At 44.9% G+C, this 20,515-nt stretch overlaps 1 protein-coding gene across 6 annotated transcripts in view; it reads left to right on the plus strand.

Moving 5' to 3' along the window:
* LOC125466122 (transcription factor CP2-like protein 1) overlaps positions 1 to 17,506 on the plus strand; it is a 43,729-nt gene extending 26,223 nt beyond the window's left edge. For 3 of the 6 annotated variants that reach the window (XM_048560300.2, XM_048560301.2, XM_048560302.2), the window contains 4 exons: positions 10,314 to 10,404; positions 14,940 to 15,037; positions 15,708 to 15,850; positions 15,972 to 16,160. In XM_048560300.2, the coding sequence (XP_048416257.2) occupies positions 10,314 to 10,404; positions 14,940 to 15,037; positions 15,708 to 15,850; positions 15,972 to 16,091 (452 nt within the window). In that variant the 3' untranslated portion in view covers positions 16,092 to 16,160. Of the gene's footprint in view, positions 1 to 10,313; positions 10,405 to 14,939; positions 15,038 to 15,707; positions 15,922 to 15,971; positions 16,161 to 16,860 lie in introns of those variants that run through there. The other 3 variants (XM_048560304.2, XR_007250385.2, XM_048560303.1) reach the window with 3 other exon arrangements.
* The last annotated feature ends 3,009 nt before the right edge of the window (positions 17,507 to 20,515 follow it).

Genomic DNA, 20,515 nt, shown 5'->3' on the forward strand with positions numbered 1-20,515 from the left:
TTTTTATTGCACAGCCAGCATAAAAAGTTAGAGCACTTAGCTGAGGTACGTTAGTAAAATAACAGGGCTAGAGCCTTGCAAACATCTCAGAGTTACTGTTGATTTTATTCTTGCTTCCAGCTAAGTTTTAATTGACAGGAGATCCAACTGATAAGTTATACTTTGGTCTTCTACTGGGGAAGGGCCATTGGCGTTGTGCAAAGCCTACAGTAGATTGCTGAAGGCTGCAAAAGCAAGGCACGTCAGACTGTCACTCTGTCAGAGGAGCACGCCACTGCAAGCTAAAACAAATCAGCCACTGTGTTGGCTCACCGACAATGCAGTGGCCCCAACTGCCTGACAAAAAGGAATGAGTGAGGAGGAGAGAATGGGAAAAGGCGGGTGAAAACCGCACCAAAGCGGTCAGGCATGGAAATTTGAAATGAGAGGGAAGAAACAGGAAGGCGAGAATGAAAAGGAGGAAAAATACAGATGTGGAAGATGTTTGAGTGGCTCTGACAAAGAGGACTGGTCAAATGAATGAAGGCAGGAAGGGTGTGAGTGTGAGAGGATCGAGGCCAGAGGTCAAAGGGGGCCTGACAATCCAATGGATTAACGGAAATGGCAACATGAGAGATCTTCAAAACACAAGTCAGTTAAAGAAACACATTCAACTAAGTAACAGCATGTTATTGGCTGTATCAGCAACATGAGGAAATGTATTTACAAGCCTGTAATGTCACCCCTCAGCCTCTGACGCTCTAGGGAAAATAGCCCCAGTTTATTCAGCCTCTCCCTACAGCTCAACCACACACCCCCCCCAACCCTGGCAAATCCTTGTAAACCTGTTCTGAACCCTTTCAAGTTTCAGAACATCTTTTTGTCCCCTCACAGGGAGACCACAATTGAATGCAGTATTGTAACAGTGGCCTCACAATGTCCTGTACAGCTGTAACATGACATCCCAACTCCTATACTCAATGCACCGATCAATGAAGGCAAGCATACGATTAGATGTTTGTAAAATCATCAGGAACTTGGACAGGGTGAATAACCAAGGTTTTTTTTCCCCAGGGTAGGGCCATCCAAAACTAGAAGGCATAGGTTTAAGGTGAGAGGGGAAAGACTTAAAATATATTAGAGGGACAACTTTTTCTACACAGAGGGTGGTGCGTGTGTGGAATGAGCTGCCAGAGGAAGTGGTGGAGGCTGGTACAGTTACAACATTTAAAGGCACCTGGATGTGTGTATGAAGAGGAAGGGGTAAGTGGGATATGGGCAGATGCTGGCAAATGGGACTAGATTTATTTAGGATATCTGGTCGGCATGGACAAGTTGGACCAAAGGGTCTGATTCTGTGCTGTACAATTCTATGACTTGTCCAGAGTATTTGATTTGCAATTTGTTAATAATCTTTTCCTTAGAATATAGAAAAAGAACAGTACAGCACAGTACGATGTTGTGCCGAATCTTTACCCTAAACCTGAGGTCTGTCTAACCTCCACCCCTACCTTATACTATCATCCAAATGCCTGTCTAATAGCCGTTTGAATGCCCCTAATGAGGCCGACTCCACTATCCCCACCGGCAATGCATTCCATGCCCGACCACTCTCTGAGTAAAGAACCTATCTCTGATGTCTCCCCCATATTTGCCTCCACTCACTTTAAAACTATGCCCCCTCGTAATAGCTACCTCCATCCTAGGAAGATTTCTCTGGCTGTCCATGCTATCTATACCTTTCTTCATCTTGTACATCTCTATCAAATCACCTTTCATCCTTCACTGTTCTAAAGAGAAAAGCCCTTGCTCTCTCAACATTTCCTCATAAGGTCTTCCCTCCATCCCAAGCAACATCCTGGTAAATCTCCTCTGCACCTTTTCCAATTCTTCCACATCCTTCCTGTAATGAGGCAACCAGAACTGGACACAATACTCCAGATGTGGCTGAACCATTGTTTCATACAGCTGGAGCATAACTTCACGGCTCTTGAACTCAATCCCTCAACTGATGAAAGCTAACACACCACACGCCTTCTTAACAACTCTATCCACCTGGGTGGCAGTTTCTCTAGCATTTGAGTACATTCCCCAGATAGAAACAGTTTGGAGAGACTCAGATTGTGTTAAGATTTAGGATGAAGACAACTATTGGGTACAATAGTAGAAAGCAATTGTCTTAAAAATAACCATAGAAATGGAGAAAGTGTAGAATTCTACCTGGACTCAGGGAAGTAAGTAATTGTGAAGGAGCAGTAAGAGTGAACCTGTCAAGGGGCGGGGGGAACTGCAGAATGTGGTCAGTCTTGCAATGCAGGAAATCTCTGAAGAATTGAAAACTAAGTAAACCGGACTGCAAGATGACTGAACATTGTCTGTACTCATTGTATAACAAAGTTAGAATGAGAATTAGAACTAGATTTTATTGTCACATGTACAAAGGTGCCTAGGAACAAAATTCTAGGTACAAAGTAGAAAAATAAGGAAATGAAGTTAAAAGTTCAGCTTTACAATCCTTCTTTAGCCATGAGTCCGTGGACGCTCCACACTACACTTTATAGGAGATTTATCAGGGACGCCCAGAGCACTGAGAGGAGGCATTTCCGACATAAGAGTCCTAAAAGCCTCTTGATTGTTCAAAATGAGAGGACAAGAAATGTGCAGGACACCAAAAATTCTAAAGAAACATGCTCAGCTGAACAAAATGAACAGAATGTTCCAGTGCCACAGGCAAACTCACTCATCAAGGCAAGTATCAGGAAGGAGCATTGACCAGTTTAGTCCACCCCTGTTTAGAATACCACCAAGTATTGATTGAGCATGCTCAAGTTGTGAACCAGGTCAATCCGTTTCAACAACTTGAAAGACTGGTCTGTCAAACTGGTTCTGAAGGAAAAGGCATCTTGGAATTGTAGGAAATTGTTCCCACCCACAAATTACCTGCACCACCCTTTGACCTCAGAACTGACCAGCAGGTGAGGCCAAAAGAAACACAGATCCTGTCAGAAGATTGCGGTGCCAGGAATGTAGCCCACAGCAATTACAATAACCACCTTGCCAGCCACATGGTATTAAGAACAGTCTGCCAGAAAAGAGTGAAAGAGAGGGGGATAACGAGGGCAAGATGAAAAATAAGAGAAAATGCAAGTAAGGCTGAAACAGGGATAGGATTGTCAGCATTTCAGGAACTCAGGAGTATTCACAAATTAATGTTGATGTCCTGGATGTTGCAGCTAGCAACTCAGGAGTGAAGTGTGGAGCTTTATTTCATTTTCTTTGAATTAGTTAGATTAGTTAGAGGAATTTTGGAAATAACACAATGGTTCGTTTGGGCTGCAGGAAGATCTCCCATCTTGAAGCCTCCAGTGATACATCAGATGAGAGTTGACAACAATAACTCAAGAAAACTAGATTATGAGAACAGTTGGAATAAGAACTCTATAGAAGAAATAAAATAGAAAGAAGAACAAATAATTATTTGGTAGTGCAGAACTTGAGTATTGCTAAAACAGGAGACACACTTTGTTAAAGATTTTCATCTAGCGCTTGAGACGATAACTTGCAAGAATACCATTCTTTCAACTGGGTGAAATAAGTGACAGCCATTTGCTGGTTTGGATCCCAGAGCAATGCCTTGATCAAATAGCTTTCGAGCTGAGATAATGGGAACTACAGATGCTGCAGAATCCAAGATAATAAAGTGTGAAGCTGGATGAACACAGCAGGCCAAGCAGCATCTTAGGAGCACAAAAGCTGACGTTTCGGGCCTAGACCCTTCATCAGAGAGGCTGATGGGGAGAGGGAACTGGAATAAATAGGGAGAGAGGGAGAGGGGAACCGAAGATGGAGAGAAAAGAAGATAGGTGGAGCGAGTGTAGGTGGGGAGGTGGGGAGGGGATAGGTCAGTCCGGGGAAGACGGACAGGTCAAGGAGGCGGGATGAGGTTAGTAGGTAGGAAATGGAGGTGTGGCTTGGGGTGGGAGGAAGGGATGGGTGAGAGGAAGAACAGGTTAGGGAGACAGAGACAGGCTGGGCTGGTTTTGGGATGCAGTGGGGGGAGGGGATGAGCTGGGCTGGTTATGTGATGCAGTGGGGGGAGGAGATGAACTGGGCTGGTTTTGGGATGCAGTGGGGGAAGGGGTAATTTTGAAGCTGGTCAAGTCCACATTGATACCATTGGGCTGCAGGGTTCCCAAGCGGAATATGAGTTGCTGTTCCTGCAACCTTCGGGTGGCATCATTGTGGCACTACAGGAGGCCCATGATGGACATGTCATCTGAGGAATGGGAGGGGGTGTTAAAATGGTTCGCGACTGGGAGGTGCAGTTGTTTGTTGAGAACCGAGCGGAGGTGTTCTGCAAAGCAGTCCCCAAGCCTCCGCTTGGTTTGCCTAATGTAGAGGAAGCCACACCGGGTACAATGGATACAATATACCACATTGGCAGATGTGCAGGTGAACATCTGCTTGATATAGAAGGTCATCTTGGGGCCTGGGATAGGGGTGAGGGCAGAGGTGTGGGGGCAAGTGTGGAACTTCCTACGGTTGCAGGGGAAGATGTTGGGTGTGGTGGGGTTGGAGGGGAGTGTGGAGCAGACAAGGGAGTCACAGAGAGAGTGGTCTCTCCGGAAGGCAGACAAGGGTGGGGATGGAAAAATAGCTTGGGTGGTGGGGTCGGATTGTAGATGGCGGAAGTGTCGGAGGATGATGCGTTGTATCCGGAGGTTGGTGGGGTGGTATGTGAGAATGAGGGGGATCCTCTGGGGGTGGTTGTGGCGGGGGCGGGGTGTGAGGGATGTGTTGCGGGAAATGTGGGTGACGTGGTCAAGGGCGTTCTCGACCACTGCAGGGGGAAGGTTGCGGTCCTTCAAGAATGTGGACATCTGGGATGTGCGGGAGTGGAATGCCTCATCCTGGGAGCAGATGCAGCGGAGACGGAGGAATTGGGAATAGGGGATGGAATTTTTGCAGGAGGGTGGGTGGGGGGAGGTGTATTCTAGGTAGCTGTGGGAGTCAGTGGGCTTGAAAGGGACATCAGTTTCTAGCTAGTTACCTGAGATGGAGACTGAGAGGTCCAGGAAGGCGAGGGATGTGTTGGAGATGACCCAAGTGAACTTGAGGTTGGGGTGGAAGGTTCTGGTGAAGTGGATGAACTGTTCGAGCTCCTCGAGGGAGCAAGAGGCGGCGCCGATACAGTCATCAATGTAACGGAGGAAGAGGTGGGGTTTGGGGCCTGTATAGGTGCGGAAGAGGGCCTGTTCCATGTAACCTACAAAGAGGCAGGCATAGCTGGGGCCCATGCGGGTACCCATGGCCACCCGCTTTGTCTGTAGGAAGTGGGAGGAATTGAAAGAGAAGTTGTTGAGGGTGAGGACGACTTCAACTAGGTGGATGAGGGTGTCGGTGGAGGGGGATTGGTCGGGCCTGCGGGACAGGAAGAAGCGGAGGGCCTTGAGGCCATCTGCATGAGGAATACAGGTGTACAGGGACTGGACGTCCATGGTGAAAATGAGGTGTTGGGGGCCAGGGAATTGGAAGTCCTGGAGGATGTGGAGGGCGTGGGTGGTGTCACGGATGTAGGTAGGGAGTTCCTGGACCAAAGGGGAGAAAATGGAGTCCAGAAAGGTGGAGGTGAGTTCGGTTGGGCAGGAACAGGCTGAGACAATGGGTCGACCAGGGCAGGCAGGTTTGTGGATTTTGGAAAGGAGATAGAAGCGGGCCGTGCCGGGTTGGGGAACAATGAGGTTGGAGGCTGTGGGTGGGAGGTCCCCTAAGGTGATGAGGTCATGGATGGCGTTGGAGATGATGGGTTGGTGCTTGGGGGTGGTGTCATGATCGAGGAGGCGGTAGGAGGTGGTGTCGCAGAGTTGGCGTTTGGCCTCGGCGATGTAGAGGTCAGTGCGCCATACTACCACCGCGCCACCTTTGTCTGCTGCTGCCTGCTTTAAGGTTTTAATGAAACTTGGATGTTAACTGTCAATCATTATCTGGTTACGAACCATGGCAATGCATTCACCAATCAATCCAAGTTCACTTGTCAGCGTTCTCCTCTCATCCAGCATAAACGCTGTTTTCCCTTTACAATGGAATTCTTGTGAAATGTCCTGATGAAGGCAAGATGAAAATGTTTCATCTTTCAGCAACAAGAAGGAAGAACTTCGGAGAGAGGAAAAAAAAATCAATGAAACATCCCTACAGGGGTGGCACAGTGGCTCAGTGGTTAGCACTGCAACCTCACAGCACCAGGGACCCGGGTTCGATTCCAGCCTCGGGCACCTGTCTGTGTGGAGTTTGCACATTCTCCCCATGTCTGTGTGAGTTTCCTCCGGGTGCTCTGGTTTCCTCCCACAGTCCGAAGATGTGCAGGCTAGGTGGATCGGCCATGCTAAATTGCCCCTGGCGTTCAGGGGTGTGTGGGTTATAGGGAGATGGGTCTGGGTGGGATGCTTCAAGGGGCGGTGTGGACTTGTTGGGCCGAAGGGCCTGTGTCCACACTGTAAGGAATCCAGTCTAAAATCTAAAATAAAAGACAAGAATAGAAACTTTAAAAAATACATAATGGAGAGACCTTGAAGGCCAGAGATATAAGGGCATGGTATTCAAGGCCAAATACAAACTTTGTGTGACTTATATTGTCTTGTTTGGTTACATATAGGGTAAAATTGCTAAGCAGGTTTCAAATCATCTCTCAATGACTACAATAAGGAAGACTGAACAGTATTAAGGAGATGGCTTGAGAGATGGTGTAGGAGGGAGGGGTTCAGATTTTTGGGACATTGGAACCGGTTCTGGGGAAGATGGGACTATTACAAATTGGATGGTCTACACCTGAACCGGACTGGAACCAATGTCCTTGGGGGTGCTTTTGCTAATGCTGTGGGGGAGGGTTCAAACTAATGTGGCAGGGGGATGGGAACCAAATATTGGACAGGAAAGAGGTAGAAACGAAAGCCTGTAGGGAACTAGATAATGGAGTCAGTGTGACTAAAGGGAATAGTAGTCGGGGAGCAGATGATGAACACAAAGGGACAGGTGGTCTGAGGTGCATGTGTTTTAATGCGAGAAGTGTAGTAGACAAGGCAGATGAGCTTAGGGCTTGGATCGGTACCTGGAGGTATGATGTTATTGCTATTACTGAGACTTGGTTGAGGGAAGGGCATGGCTGGCAACTAGTTGTCCCAGGATATCGATGCTTCAGGCGGGATAGAGAGGGAGGTAAAAGGGGTGGAGGAGTTGCAGTAATGGCCAAAGACGATATCACAGCCGCACTGAAGGAGGGCCCCATGGGGGACTCAAGCAGTGAGGCAATATGGGTAGAACTCAGAAATAGGAAGGGTGCAGTAACAATGCTGGGGCTGTACTACAGGCCTCCCAACAGCGAGCGTGAGATAGAGGTACAAATATGTAAACAGATAATGAAAAGGTATAGGAGAAACAGGGTGGTGGTGATGGGAGATTTTAATTTTCCCAACATTGACTGGGATTCACTCAGTGTTAGGGGTCAAGACAGAGCAGAATTTGTAAGGTGTGTCCAGGACGGTTTTCTAGAGCAGTAAGTACATAGTCCAACTCGGGAAGGGGCCATACTGGACCTGGTGCTGGGGAATGAAGCCGACCGGGTGGTTGATATTACAGTAGGGGACTACTTTGGAAATAGCGACCACAATTCCGTAAGTTTTACAATACTCATGGACAAGGATGGGAGTGGTCCTAAAGGAAGAGTACTAAACTGGGGGAAGGCCGACTATACCAAGATTCGGCAGGATATGAAGAATGTAGATTGGGAGAAACTGTTTGAAGGTAAATCCACATTTGATATGCGGGAGGCTTTTAAGGAGAGGTTGATTAGTGTGCAGGAGAGACATGTTCCTGTGAAAATGAGGAATAGAAAAGGCAAGATTAGGGAGCCATGGATGACAGGTGAAATTGTGAGACTAGCCAAGAGAAAAAAGGAAGCATACATGTGGTCTAGGCGACTGAAGACAGATGAAGCTTTGCAAGAATATTGGGAATGTAGAGCGAATCTGAAAAAAGGGATTAAGAGGTCTAAGAGAGGACATGAGATATTGCTGGCAAACATGATTAAGGAAAATCCCAAAGCCTTTTATTCATATATAAAGAGCAAGAGGGTAACTAGAGAAAGGATTGGCCCACTTAAGGACAAAGAAGGAAAGTTATGCGCTGAGTCAGAGAAAATGGGTGACATTCTTAACGAGTACTTTGCATCGGTATTCACCAAGGAGAGGGACATGACGGATGTTGAGGTTAGGGATAGATGTTTGCTTAGTCGAGGTCAAGTTGACATAAGGAAGGAGGAAGTGTGAGGTATCCTAAAAGACATTAAGGTGGACAAGTCCCCAGGGCCGAATGGGATCTATCCCAGGTTACTGAGGGAAGCAAGAGTGGAAATTGCCGGGGCACTAACAGATATCTTTGCAGTGTCCTTAGACATGGGTGAGGTCCCAGAGGACTGGAGACTTGCTAATGTTGCCCCCATGTTTAAAAAGGGCAGCAAGGATAATCCAGGTAATTATCGACTGGTGAGCCTGATGTCAGTGGTAGGGAAGCTTCTGGAGAAGATACTGAGGGATAGGATCTATTCCCACATGGAAGAAAATGGGCTTATCAGTGATAGGCAACATGTTTTTGTACAGGGAAGGTCATGTCTGACCAACTTAATAGAATTTTTTGAGGACGTGACAAAGTTGATTGATGAGGGAAAAGCTGTAGATGTCATATACATGGACTTCAGTAAGGCATTTGATAAGGTTCCCCATGGCAGGCTGATGGAGAAAGTGAAGTCACATGGGGTCAAGGGTGTGCTAGCTAGATGGATAAAAAACTGGCTGGGCAACAGGAGACAGAGGGTAGTAGTAGAAGGGAGTTTCTCAAATTGGAGACCTGTAACAAATGGTGTTCCACAGGGATCTGTGCTGGGACCACTGTTGTTTGTGATATATGTAACTGATCTGGAGGAAGGTGTAGGTGGTCTGATCAGCAAGTTTGCTGATGACACTAAGATTGGTGAAGTAGCTGATAGTGAAGGGGACTGTCAGAAATTACAGCAGAATATAGATAGACTGGAGAGTTGGGCAGATAAATGGCAGATGGAGTTCAATCCGGGCAAATGCGAGGTGATGCATTTTGGAAGATCAAATTCAAGGGTGAACTATACAGTAAATGGAAAAGTCCTAGGGAAAATTGATGAACTGACAGATCTGGGTGTTCAGGTCCATTGTTCCCTGAAGGTGGCAACGCAGGTCAATAGGGTGGTCAAGAAGGCATATGGCATGCTTTCCTTCATTGGGTGGGGTATTGAGTACAAGAGTTGGCAGGTCTTGTTGCAGTTGTATAGGACTTTGGTTCGGCACATTTGGAGTACTGTGTACAGTTCTGGTCGCCACATTACCAAAAGGATGTGGATGCTTTGGAGAGGGTGCAGAGGAGGTTCACCAGGATGTTGCCTGGTATGGAGGGTGCTTGCTATGAAGAGAGGTTGAATAGATTGGGATTATTTTCATTAGAAAGATGGAGATTGAGGAGGGACCTGATTGAGGTCTACAAAATCACGAGGGGTATAGACAGGATGGATAGCAAAAAGCTTTTTCCCAGAGTGGGGGACTCAATTACTAGGGGTCATGAGTTCAAAGTGAGAGGAGGAAAGTTTAAGGGAGATATGCGTGGAAAGTTCTTTACACAGAGGGTGGTGGGTGCCTGGAATGCGTTGCCAGCGGAGGTGGTAGACGCAGACACGTTAGCGTGTTTTAAGATATATCTGGACAGGTACATGGTTGGGCAGGGAGCAAATGGACACAGACCGTTAGAAAATAGATGACCGGTTAGACAGAGGATCTTAATCGGCGCAGACTTGGAGGGCCGAAGGGCCTGTTCCTGTGCTGTAGGTTTCTTTGTTTTTGTTTGTTTCTACCTGGCTAATATTTATCACCAGTTACAAAAGATTAATGAATGAGGAATTTGCAAGAAGTGCTGAGGATTCAAATATCATCTTTATTAAAAGAGAAGGATAAAAACATATGATGACTTGATTTATTGGAAAGAGGTTTTTTTGCTTATGAGACAAGTTAAACTCGCATTGTGTTCAGGAGATTGCTTTAAAACAAACATGCCAACGGACTAGGAAAGGTTTGTGTAATCATTTATTTTATGAATTGAATCCTTCATTCCTGCTCTCCCCTTTCAACTTATTATTTCAATCCTCAATTCACACTAATAATTAACTGCCAACGCTCATCACTTCCCAAGTTTGTATCATTTTGTGTAGCACCCTTTCATTTTTATTTGACTGTTTTGTAACTGTTCTGTATTCAAACCCTTAGGGGCCGATCTACTGAAACTGTCACGCGACGACATCATTCAAATTTGCGGCCCAGCAGATGGAATCAGACTTTTTAACACACTGCGACTGAGGTAAAGCTGTCAGCATCTGCCAGAATCTCTGGACAAATTAATGGGTCCTCCACTCTGCTCAGACAGGAGACCACACAACACATAAGGCACATCTTGAAGACTAAGATTCTGAAAGCAGAGATGCAGAGAAGATATTTCCACTTGTGCGGGAGATCAAAAATAGGTTTATAACTGTGAGGTAATCACTAGACCAGAGGGCATAGCTTTAAGGTGGGAGGGGAAAGATTTAAACGAGACCAGTGGGACAATTTTTTGCCACACAGGGTGGCGTGTCTATGGAATGAACCGCCAGAGGAAGTGTTGGAGGCTGGTACAGTTACAATATTTAAAAGACGTTTGGACAGGAAATGGTTGAAGGATATGGGTCAAGCACAGGCAACTGGGACTAGTTTAATTTGGGAAATCTGGTTGGCATGGATGAGTTGGATTGAAGGGTCTGTTTCCGTGCTGTGTGACTCTTATGTATCAATATCCCCTGGTTCTGGACTCACCTCAGGAGCATCCTTCCTGCATCAAACCCACATGGTCGATTTTACAGGTTTCTATGAGATTCCTTCCTCAGTCTTCTGAACTCCAGGCAACGTAATCCTAACCAATCCAACCAGCCTGAGCTGAATAGCACCAATATTGAGCGGCCAGGGAGATGTTTGAGGATGAAAGGTTGTGCTAACTAGGTTAGAAGAAGGGGTGGGAGGAAGCTGATGAGAAATATAAACACCTATTTAGACCACTTGGGCTGAATGAATGACCTGTTTTGGCTTTATAACTTTGAAGAAGGTTAAAAGATAATGAGAATCGAAATGAGCACTGTTTCCAGTGATCAGTAACATCAGGCTGCATTGTTTAAATCTTTGCGGTCTGGAACTGTCAGCTGTGGGGTAGCACTGTGGCCTCACAGTCCCAGGGTTCCAGGTTCAATTTCAGGCTTTGGTGACTGTACAGGGTTTGCACAATCTCCCCGTGTCTGTGTGGGTTCCCTCCAAGAGTCCAAAAATGCGCTGGTTGGGTGGATTGGTCATGGTAAGTTGCCCATGGTGTTCAGGAATGTGTAGGGTGGATGTGTTAGCTGTGGGAAATGCAGTTCCAGGGACACTTGTTTGGCCAAATGGCCTGTTCCCACACAATGGGGATTCTATTCTATTGATCAACAGATCCATAATTCATTCACATAAATTATGGCATATTCTGACATTAACCAGCACAAAATGATCAAGCTAATAGTAGTGCTAAAACAAAAGGGAGAGAAAGGTGATAAGTTGAATATTTGTCACCAAGTCTTCTCTTGATTTCTGGAAGTTAAGATTTACAGTAAAAGTTTATTGGCAGGTCTGTGACGTTTTTTTCTGCTGAAGGAAAACAGTTGAGGCAGGCTCCTCGTCATGGTTGCCTGGATATCCAACAGAAGAAAGTCCTCACCAAACATTGTGACTAAAGACCCTTACATTACGTTTGTGCAGTTTCAGTCCATTTTCATTACAAACCTATGCTTAGGTAAAGATTGCCCCCTAGAGGTAATGTAACTTCATGACTGCTGTCAAATTCCCGACTTTCCACCCGGTATTAGAGGTTTCTATGCGATTGTTCAGATTGAAATGCAGAAACCGGTTTCACTCTCTCGTATACGAGTGATTTTGAACCATTTTAAGCAAAGATAAAACTGCAAATGCAGCATTGCATCTTATCTGTCTTATAAAATTACTTAAAACTCAAAATTTGCTGTCAGAGGAGCTGGTAAAAGCAGGCACAATAGCAATGTTTCAGAGCTATTTACATGAACGGGTAGGGAATAGAGGGATATGGATTATTTCCAGGCAGATGGGATTAGTTTAGAATGGCATCATGGTTAGCACAGACATGGGGGACCGCAGGGTCTGTGCCTACGCTATGTTATGTTTTATGTTTGTTAACTAAACCTAATTTAAACAAGGCTGCAATGGAAGTTGAGTGTTTTGGGCACAACTGGATAATCGAGGGATACATGGATAGTGCAGGAAAGAGCAACTAAAGAGGTCAGTCGTGATCCCATGGGCATTTTGGTAAAGCAAATCAGGGCAGGACTCATACACTTAATGGTAAGGTCCTGGGGAGTGTTGCTGAACAAAGAGACCTTGGAGCAGTTTCATAGTTCCTTGAAAGTGGAGTCACAGGTAGACAGGTTAGTGAACAAGCTGTGTGGTATGCTTGCCTTTATTAGTCAGTGCATTGTTTCTAAGAGTTGAGAGGTCACGTTGCAGTTGTACAGGACATTGCAAAAATGGCCCAGCCAATACTGCGTTCAATTCTGGCTTCCCTCCTATAGGAAGGATAAAATGAAACTTGAAAGGGGTTCAGAAAAGGATGTTGCCAGAGTTGGAGATAATGGGAACTGCAGATGCTGGAGAATCCAAGATAATAAAATGTGAGGCTGGATGAACACAGCAGGCCAAGCAGCATCTCAAGAGCACAAAAGCTGACGTTTTGGGCCTAGACCCTTCATCAGAGACCTCTCTGATGAAGGGTCTAGGCCCGAAACGTCAGCTTTTGTGCTCCTGAGATGCTGCTTGGCCTGCTGTGTTCATCCAGCCTCATATTTTATTATGTTGCCAGAGTTGGAAGGTTTGACCTATAGTGAGAGACTGAATAGGCTTGGGCTATTTTCCCTGGAGTGTAAGAAGCTGAAAGGTGACATTATAGAAGTTTATAAAATCATGAGAGACATGGATTGGGTGAATAGGGATGAGGGAGTCCAAAACAAGAGGGCATAGGTTTCAGCTGAGAGAGACAAAATTTAAGAGGGACCTAAGGGCAACTTTCCTCATGCATACATGTTATTAGCTGCCAAAGGAAGTGGGGGAGGTTAGTACCATTCCAACATTTAAAAGGTATCAGGATGGATACATGAATAGGGAGGGATTTAGAGGGCTATGTGCCAAATGGGACTAGATTAATTTAGGATATGTACAGCTCTACAACTTAATGAATGATGGTTCTCAGGGCTGTACTAGAACATAGGACAGGAGCAGGAGTAGGCCATTCATACTGATCATCACTGAGCATCTTGCCTTGAAAACAACAGGTGGTACAGTAGCTCAGCGGTTAGCCCTACTACCTCATAGTACCGGGAAATCAGGTTTGATTCCACCCTTGGTCGACTGTGTGTGGAGTTTGCACATTCTCCCTGTGTCTGCGAGGGTTTCCTCCTACAGGCGAGGTGGAGTAGCTATGGGAATTGCAGGGTTATAGGGATAGTCGGGTGGGTTTGGGTGGGATACTCTTCAAGATGTTCTCTGTGGACTTGAGGGGCTGAATGGCCTGTTTCCATACTTGTAGGGATTCTATCCCCACAGACGGTCTACTCTTGGTCCTAGTTAGTACATTAAAGAGCACTTTTACCGTAAACTCTAACTGTTAAAATTGAAGAAGTGTGTAAGTGAATAGCAAAAAAATGGTAGTGAACGGAGAGCTTTTGCAGATGAAATGAGTTTATTCAATGGCATTTATCCTGAATGAGCATCACCACCTACCCCCCAACCCCAACAGCAAACAGGCTGAAAGAGCAACAAAAAGAGATGATAGGAACTGCAGATGCTGGAGAATCTGAGGTAACAAGGTGTGGAGCCGGATGAACGCAGCAGGCCAAGCAGCATCTTAGGAGCAGGAAATCTGACGTTTGGGTCATCTGATGAAGGGTCTAGGCCCAAAACATCAGCTTTCCTGCTCCTAAGATGCTGCTTGGCCTGCTGCGTTCATCCGGCTCCACACCTTGTTACCTCTGAAACAGCAACAAGTTGTTTTGTACAATTTCTATGTTAGTAAAACAGTCCCAGGGCATTTTACAGGGCCCTTAACTCAACAACCTCTAACACTTGAGATTTTGATATATAAAAGGAGATATTTGGACATTTTAAAGAAGGATTTTTTAAGAGCTTAAGGAATTAGAAAGGACAAGTAAAGAGAAATCTACATTTATCTCGATCATTTCATGACCTTAGGCATCCTGAAGCATGTTACACCAAAATAAAACAAGAAGTCATTGCAGTCAACTTGCGCATAGCAAGTTCCCACGAACAGCAACATCACAGTGAGGAGATAATCTTTTCATTTAGGAATCAAGTTACCCAGGCCATCTGGGGAGAAGGGTTTATCTCTTCTCTGAATATTGCCACGGAGACCTTCGGTTACGCCTAGGAAACTAACTGGTTCTCAGTTCAATATCTGAAATCATGGTCAGGCCCTTCCCCAGCGCTGAACCTTCCGTGCTGCAGTAATCTTCTCAGTGCCGACGCGCCCACAGCGCAGCGCTCCCTCAGCGCCAACCATTCGACGGTGCAGCAGTTCCTTTGCGCTGACCCTGCGCCAATGCAACACACCCTCAGTGCTGCTCTGCAGCTCAGATTTTGTGCTCGTGTCTCTGGAATGGAATCTGTAACACAAGATTGTGAGCACTGGAGACAACGGGGGGAAGACACAATGAGAGTTTTTTTTTAATTGAAAGTGGCAGCGGAAGAAGTTTAGTTTAGAAAGCATGCCCCTGACCGTCCTGTTTCTGTCCACAGGTCCATTCGCCCCCGCCTCACCGTTTATATGTGTCAGGAGCCCGCACAGGGAAAGGATAAAGAAGGTGGCCAGGACGCCCCCAATACCGCCGTGTGTGGTACGTAGCCGGATCAGGATCAGAGCACCACAGTTAGGAGCACTGCCACAGTGACTGAGAAGGTCAATGAGAACTGGCTTGCTGCCCTGATTGCTGGAGCGAAGGAAGGGTCATAGGCCTTTATACCCCATGCCCAAAGGATGCTCCCTCTCAAGGGCTGCCCAGGAAGTTTCATCTCCTGGGCATTTCTGTGAGTAACCTAGCAAGAGGTACCTTATCTTATGGTGCAGCTGTTGATGTGACATTCAGCACAGAGACGGTTAGGGGGGTCTAAACAAGACAAAGGTTTTATATGAACCAGGATACAGCTCAAGATTGACGATTCAACAAAGAAAGTTTCGATGTGTGCTTATATATTTATAGTTGTGTTTATTACTCAGACACATAATTGATCATATGACTATAGACAACACAAGACAATTACAGTATCGATTTTCAGTAGATAGCAGGACTGTTCCCGCCTTAGGAGAGATGCATTCCATTCCAAAGCTAATCCAGGTGTCCATGGAAGTCCCTTGAACATGCACTTTCCCAGTTACAGCAATGATCTCTCTAGGGCATGAACTGGTCTCTACTTCACGTACATTATACTGACAATGTCTCTTTTTGTGCAGATAAATGGTTCAGTTCTCCTCCTAATAAGCCTCAACCCCAGTATTTTCCTCCCTAGTTTACAAGGAGATCTACCTGGAAGATCTAACCAAAGCTGAACTAACCAACAAGTTGGCAGCTCTATTCAGCATCTCACCAAGCCAGATCCTTCAGATCTACAGACAGGGAGCAGCTGGGATCCATATCCTGGTTGGGGATCAGGTGAGTTACTGAGTGCCTATGTACGTGGGGCTGCAGTTTTGGGTTGCACATCACGACATTTTTCAGTATCAATGGAGACGAGAGATGAAATGTTGTAATATTTTGTACTGCTCTCTTCCAGATGATTCAGAACCTTCCAGATGAATCCAGTTTTATAATTAACTCACTGAAAGGTAAAATGATCCAAAGTACAGATACAATTCATGAGCCCTCACTTGTAAAGGGTACAGAGGCAGGATAGGGCTCTTGAGGTAGGAGGCCCAGAGGCGTGTCACAAAACGTCTGAGCAGGTCGATATTAAACTACATGAACAACAAGTTGATTTTGGCGGGGGGCGGGGGGGGGTTGTCCTTACGTCCAAGCAAGGCAGATCTAGGCATTAGGATATATCTCATGAATATGTCATAGAGAAACTAGGGTGGGTCTCAAGGGAAAACAGCTGCTCTTTAAGCTGATGCATTTTGAAGCACTTTTCATGGAAGAAGGATTCACCTAGCATGCAACGTGTCGCCATTGGTGTCTCTATTCCAAGTGCACTAGAAAAGAGATTAGCTGGAAAATGAGGCGGGGACCTGTCCTTTGTTCAGAGAGGCGATAAGATATATTTCTGAGCGCTAAAGATATCAGTGTCTTGGCCTCAGCAACTCTGTGGTAGAGAATTCCACAGATGGCCCCTGGACATTATTCAGGACTGAGATGAGGAACAGTCTACTCTGTATCCTTAAACTGGGGTGGGGTCCTGGCTGTTAGGGAAGAACTGTTATAACTCAGTGTAGCTAATGGGAACCATTACTGCCACAGAGCTTGTGCCCTCAAAAGTTTCAGCTAATAACCCCACTTGGGATCCTAACCTCACCTCAGGGAAAATGTAACCTTTGAACAAGAAAAAGGCACTTCTCAATAACCCTGTGATTACAAGTCAAGCATACAACATAATCCAGTGGGCAGATAGACATTTGCCTTTCTGGGATTTCACTGCTGCGTTACATATCTGTGTTGTTCCCTTACAGTGGACAGCTTGGGTGGCTACTACATGATTTTAAAATAGGGAGCAGAAAGCCTTTGCACCTGAAAAAGAAATCAGTGAAGTTGTGAACTTTCATCTTTTACTCCAAGAGCAGCAGGAGCACAGATCAACAGAAATTATTGTGCAATCAAATCAGCAATTGATAAGACCAAGCAGAACCTCCTCCCATGTCACAGCATTGAGCAACGCAAGAAGATTCACCTGGAGTGCTTTGGGTAGGGTACAAGGGTGTGCGTGATAAAATATCAAGTTCTTCCAACATCTGCTTGGACGTCTTATTGACAGCAGGACGTAGCCAATATAAAACAAACACAAAAAACAGCCAGTTATGTGACATTCATACGACAGGTTTTGTCTGAGCTATACTGCACCCCATTTCTAAAACTATCCTGTTGAGGTGTGCATACGCTTTCAGGTGGATATCAGAATGCAATGACCGCCAGACTGGGTGCATCATGATACCTTTTTACATTTCTAAGGCCTCTGATTGATAATGTGCCAGCCTCTGACACCCTTTGGGCTTATCATGAGCTTGCAACAAGACTTCCAGAAGAACACTACAACCCAACTCAAACACTATTGCGCAAGAGGGAAGTGAATCAGAGAATTACATTAGCAATAGTGGTCTACTGGGGTGGGGGGGGGGGGGGGAAAGAATGTCGGAATTTCAAATACAAAACAGCAACAACCAAGGCAGACACATTTTAAAGTCAATCTATCATGACTGCCATCAGCATCCTCCAGATGTTATCATCATTTGAAAACTATGTAATAACCCATTCACTTTACATTGGTAATGTCAACACAATGGTCTTGTAGGTAATACATATTTAATCATTTTAAAGATGTAAACATTTTATATAAAAAGAGATGTGAAACTTTTTTTTTTAAAAAGGTTGTGACAAAGACATAAATAAAAGACATTTTACACCATTTCAGAACAGTCCATTCTTTATAACTTAGACTTCTTGAGCTTATAGTAGGGGTCCAGATTGGTGTAGACTGACACCAGTTAGAACAACTGAAAAACACAATCTTCCTCCATTGCTCATTCAGGTCCATTCGCTTTTCCAAACTGTCTCCGTCACTCTTCCTTTCTTTTTGTTGAATCATACCCATAAACTGTCTGGAATCTCATCCAAGTGGACCTCCAGCTCACAAATAAATTCCAAGATGTAACTCAGCATGAGTGAACAGCGAGATGCCATCCAAAAGTCCACATATTATCTTTGCAGATCATTCATTGCGCAGGCAGAGGTATTTAAGTGCCCTGACCAAGTACAGATAATCTTGCACATACCCCAAGACAAAACTGAGATTATCTGGGCAATGTGGTTTAGTACTACAACTTCTTTCTCCCTCCATCATCCACTACTACACAACACCCAACATTGATGGTTTCTCACTGCTCCTCTCTCAAACACCCATAATACTGAACACAACATCCTCTCCTTTATGCACTGCAGGAACATTATCTAAGAAAGTTGCCTATAAACTATCCTAGTTACAAATCCTAGAACAGACCAACAAATATAAGTTATAATTTAGAGATCTTGTCTGGGACCATGTCACAATCTGGGTGGGTCTGATTACATTTAAAAAACCTACAAGTTGACTGAAGTTGAAATCCAGGGACTCAGCAAGAAAACAAAGCATTAAGATTCAACAGTTTTAAACAAACTTTTTTTTAAAAAATTCTAGAACAGCAGTAGAATTGACAACTTCATTCCTGCATCCAGAAATATCATGTGGAAAATGTAGGCAATAAACTGCAACCAAACACACCTGGTGCATATCAAATAGTAATCCAGTGGATTTCCCAGTAACTCTCAGAAGTTGATGATACAAGTCATCAAATCTCACAAAGCATCACAAGAGTGTTTCACAGTTCTTTTTATGATCTAGCCTTGATCTAGACACTTCCTTTCAAGAGATATTTTGACACAGACTGCCTCAAAGACTGTTCTCATTCTGGTTGTTCACACTTTCTCGGCTTACTGTTCCCTAAACTCCGAAACTGCATTCCAGCAGGTCATTCACGACCATAACTCCAACCTTTTCAACAACAGTTATCCCACTGAGCCTTCACATAGCTGCATAGTTGTCAGGTCTTGCTGGGGTAACAGGCTGGAAATCAAACCCAACTATTCTTAGAGTCACACAGAAGTTAGAGATTTTATTTTAAAAAAAGCGGTGCAAAGGTCTCTAATTTATCTGTCTTTAAACCCACGTTGGCAGAAAGCAAGAACCAGGTTACTGTACTTAAACAGTCATTAACCTCAGAATCTCTAGGTGTGGAAACTGCCAACGAGGGCACTGAAGACTCACCTCCCTAACCTATCCCTGCATTTCCCATGGCTAATCCACTTAACCTGCACATTCCTGCACACTATGGGCAATTTAGCATGGCCAATCCACCTAGCCTGCACATATTTGAACTGTGGGTGGAAACTGGAGTACCCAGAGGAAACCCACGTAAACATGGACAGAATACGCAAATTCCGCACAGTCACCAGAGGTTGGAATCGAACCGGGGCCCCTGGTGCTGTGAGGCAGCAGTGCTAGCCACTGAGATGCACAATTCCTATCTATCATACATAATCTAGCAACAGGTTGAAAAGTATGAACCATCAACATATAACCTTATAAAACTCCCCCTACATACACATGCAGGCCAAAAGGAGGTGTTCTGATATGGAGGGAAAAACTGGGGAAGTAGTTTGACAGTTCCAGTCTGCATGGCTGACAGAGAACTCTTCGTCTTGTTAGGACTTGTGGTTCAATCTCATCCACAGGTACTTCAGAACGCACAGAACAACTTATTCACAACTTATAAAGTCTCTGATTCATTCGTTAAAAGTGGCAGCGTCAAGCAAGTGGTGAGGACAAACAAAATGCCATTCTTCACACTCTGGGTTTTTTAAATCTGCAGATTGACACTTTCAGAGATATGAAGGCTCCGGATATCTGTTCACACACAAAAGCTGTTCAGCAACTCAGGAGCCAATCACAAAGCTGTTGGCAGGCAGAAGGCCTTTGTCATCAACAGTTGGTCATCACTCCACAGACCAATCATTACTTGTTGCCAGCCAAATCTTGTTTTATACACACCCTGGTGCTAGTTCATCTGTAACTAAACCTCCTCGACTAGTTGAAAATAGGATAACAGTACTTGCAGTAAGTGCCAAAAACTTGCTTTTAAAAAGTGCAAGCATTTCAATCTTTGGTTTGTTTCCAATTTCAGTCCACAATCAAATTACTGAAAGAGAGATTATACGCGCTTTACAAGCTCAGTCGTCTTTTCAGTAGTACAGCTTATTTCAGCCTTGCACTTGCTTCTTTCTCTCCTAGTCTGCCGATAGAGCTACTGAAATGCTCTCAACTTCTACACAAACTCATTAGCTCAGACCCTTATCCTGCAGTATAGATAAATATCAGCACTTAAAGCTCAAAAGGTTATCTGTCTCTAAGTATTTCACAATTCACTCAGTCCCTGTATCTAGCATGTTGAATTAGTCTTCCTTGACCCCTGAACTGTCCTGAATACCTTATTAAAAACCCAGTCCTTACCAAAAGGCAGAAGTGAACATTAACACTTAGCGTATTCTGGACATTACATCTCTCAGAGAATGCCAACT

This window comes from Stegostoma tigrinum, chromosome 31 (genome assembly GCF_030684315.1).
Source record: "Stegostoma tigrinum isolate sSteTig4 chromosome 31, sSteTig4.hap1, whole genome shotgun sequence".
NCBI classification, from domain to species: domain Eukaryota; kingdom Metazoa; phylum Chordata; class Chondrichthyes; order Orectolobiformes; family Stegostomatidae; genus Stegostoma; species Stegostoma tigrinum.